Source organism: Aphanomyces astaci (genome assembly GCF_000520075.1).
Source record: "Aphanomyces astaci strain APO3 unplaced genomic scaffold supercont1.106, whole genome shotgun sequence".
NCBI classification, from domain to species: domain Eukaryota; phylum Oomycota; class Saprolegniomycetes; order Saprolegniales; family Verrucalvaceae; genus Aphanomyces; species Aphanomyces astaci.
In genome coordinates this window covers 182,354-183,948 of record NW_009798369.1, presented here as the reverse complement: position 1 = coordinate 183,948, position 1,595 = coordinate 182,354, and the positions used below count along the sequence as shown (strand labels likewise).

Genomic DNA, 1,595 nt, shown 5'->3' with positions numbered 1-1,595 from the left:
AATTAAATTTAAATGTCCTTGCAATCGTAAAAAGCCAGCGTCGTCCAGTGCATCACATTGTGCTTCTGAGGCCGTTACATTGTTGCTCTTAGCTTCTTGAACGCGATGAAGTCCTTGTCGCCGGCGTTCAAGTCGTCTTTCCCGTTCTTCGACGCTTTCAGACACATGCAAAGCCTTCCGTTGCGCCTTAAGGTAGCCCAAACGATTCGATCGTGCCTCCGCAGTTTGAGCTGAGTACTGAGCTTTCAATGCATTCAATCGAATGCCGCGATCTTCAGGTAACTCCAACTGCCGCTTTGCTTGGAGCTTGCTAAAACGGCTCGCGCGTTTGTCTGGAGATTCCATGATACGCTGAGCTTTCAGGTTATCCAATCGAGCCCAGTGCTGCTCGGGGGATTCCATATCTCGCTTCGTCTTTAGCTTTGGTAGGCGTACAGCGTGCATCGTGGGGGATTCCATATCACGCTTTTCTTTGAGTTTCTGTAAGTTTCTGTAAGCGAATGTAATGCTGCTCTGGAGACTCCTTGCTTCGACACCTTGCTTGTTGAGTACTTTGATCGCTTAGTCGTTTGCGCCGATCATCCGGAGATTCAGTTGAACGTTGATTGGCTCGCCGAGAAGCCATTCGAAGTCTGTTAGTTTCTTTGCGGCGTCGCACTTTCTCCTCGTCAAGAGTCCGTGATGCGTCGAGTGCTGATGTAACCATCGCTGTCATCGGTTCAGTCATACAGTCATCGGTGGTAGGTACAGGTAAAGCCTAAACAAAGACCTTGTTAAATATTACTGATTGTAATGGTATTTGTCAACAGTAAGAATTACTTGGATGCAATTGGCTGGGCGTGGTGTAACAATATCTCTGTCCGATTCACTACCAGTCACTTGCGCGTCAGTGGCAAGTACGGTTGGCGCCTAGTCAAAATCCTTCATCAGTGCCAGTGCTACTAAGTGTAAGCATATTTATCAATATTACTTGGATCGAATTGGATTCGGTAATTTTTCGCCTCTTTTCATCCAGAGGTTTGGTTTCCTCCATAGTTCCTAAACTTGGAAATTAATATCTCTTTAATATGATCACGCACGATTACTCCTGTAATTTTATTGAACCTGTTTAATCCAATCACACAAAATACCTCCGGATTTCGATTTGGGTGGAAGTAAACAAAACCTGTGAAACTTAATACGTACTAGAATCGGCGATGACGGCTCTAACGAAAATCGGGGGTCGACGGACGGCCACACACACGGAGCCACACACGGAGCCACACACACAGGGAGAAATGTAAAGAGGGAAACCTCAAACACCCGACTCATGTATGACAGTTCAAGTGTGATTTATCACCTTGCAAGTAACGGCCACTAGCGATGGATTGTTGCTCTGAAAGCAATTTATCTCACTCTAGCACGATTACAAGCTAGTAACTTAATTCAGCACTTGTATACTCGTCTACTTATCGGTAGTGGAAGTCACGAGCTTCCACCGAGCAGTTGAAGAACTGCTAGTGTTTGAGGGGCAGGGAGGGCCGGAAGCGCAAATTGCCCCACGAGAGCAATTCCAATTTGCGTAACAAGAAAATTCGGATAATGTTTTTTTTCAG

General features: G+C 45.9%; 1 protein-coding gene across 1 annotated transcript; it reads right to left on the bottom strand.

Moving 5' to 3' along the window:
• Window positions 1–74: 74 nt before the first annotated feature.
• H257_17434 (hypothetical protein) lies at window positions 75–459 on the bottom strand (the record flags this gene model as incomplete). The annotated part of the gene is made up of 2 exons (XM_009846234.1): window positions 75–186; window positions 239–459. The coding sequence occupies 2 exons, from the start codon at window positions 457–459 to the stop codon at window positions 75–77; spliced, it is 333 nt and encodes a 110-aa protein (XP_009844536.1).
• Window positions 460–1,595: the final 1,136 nt, after the last annotated feature.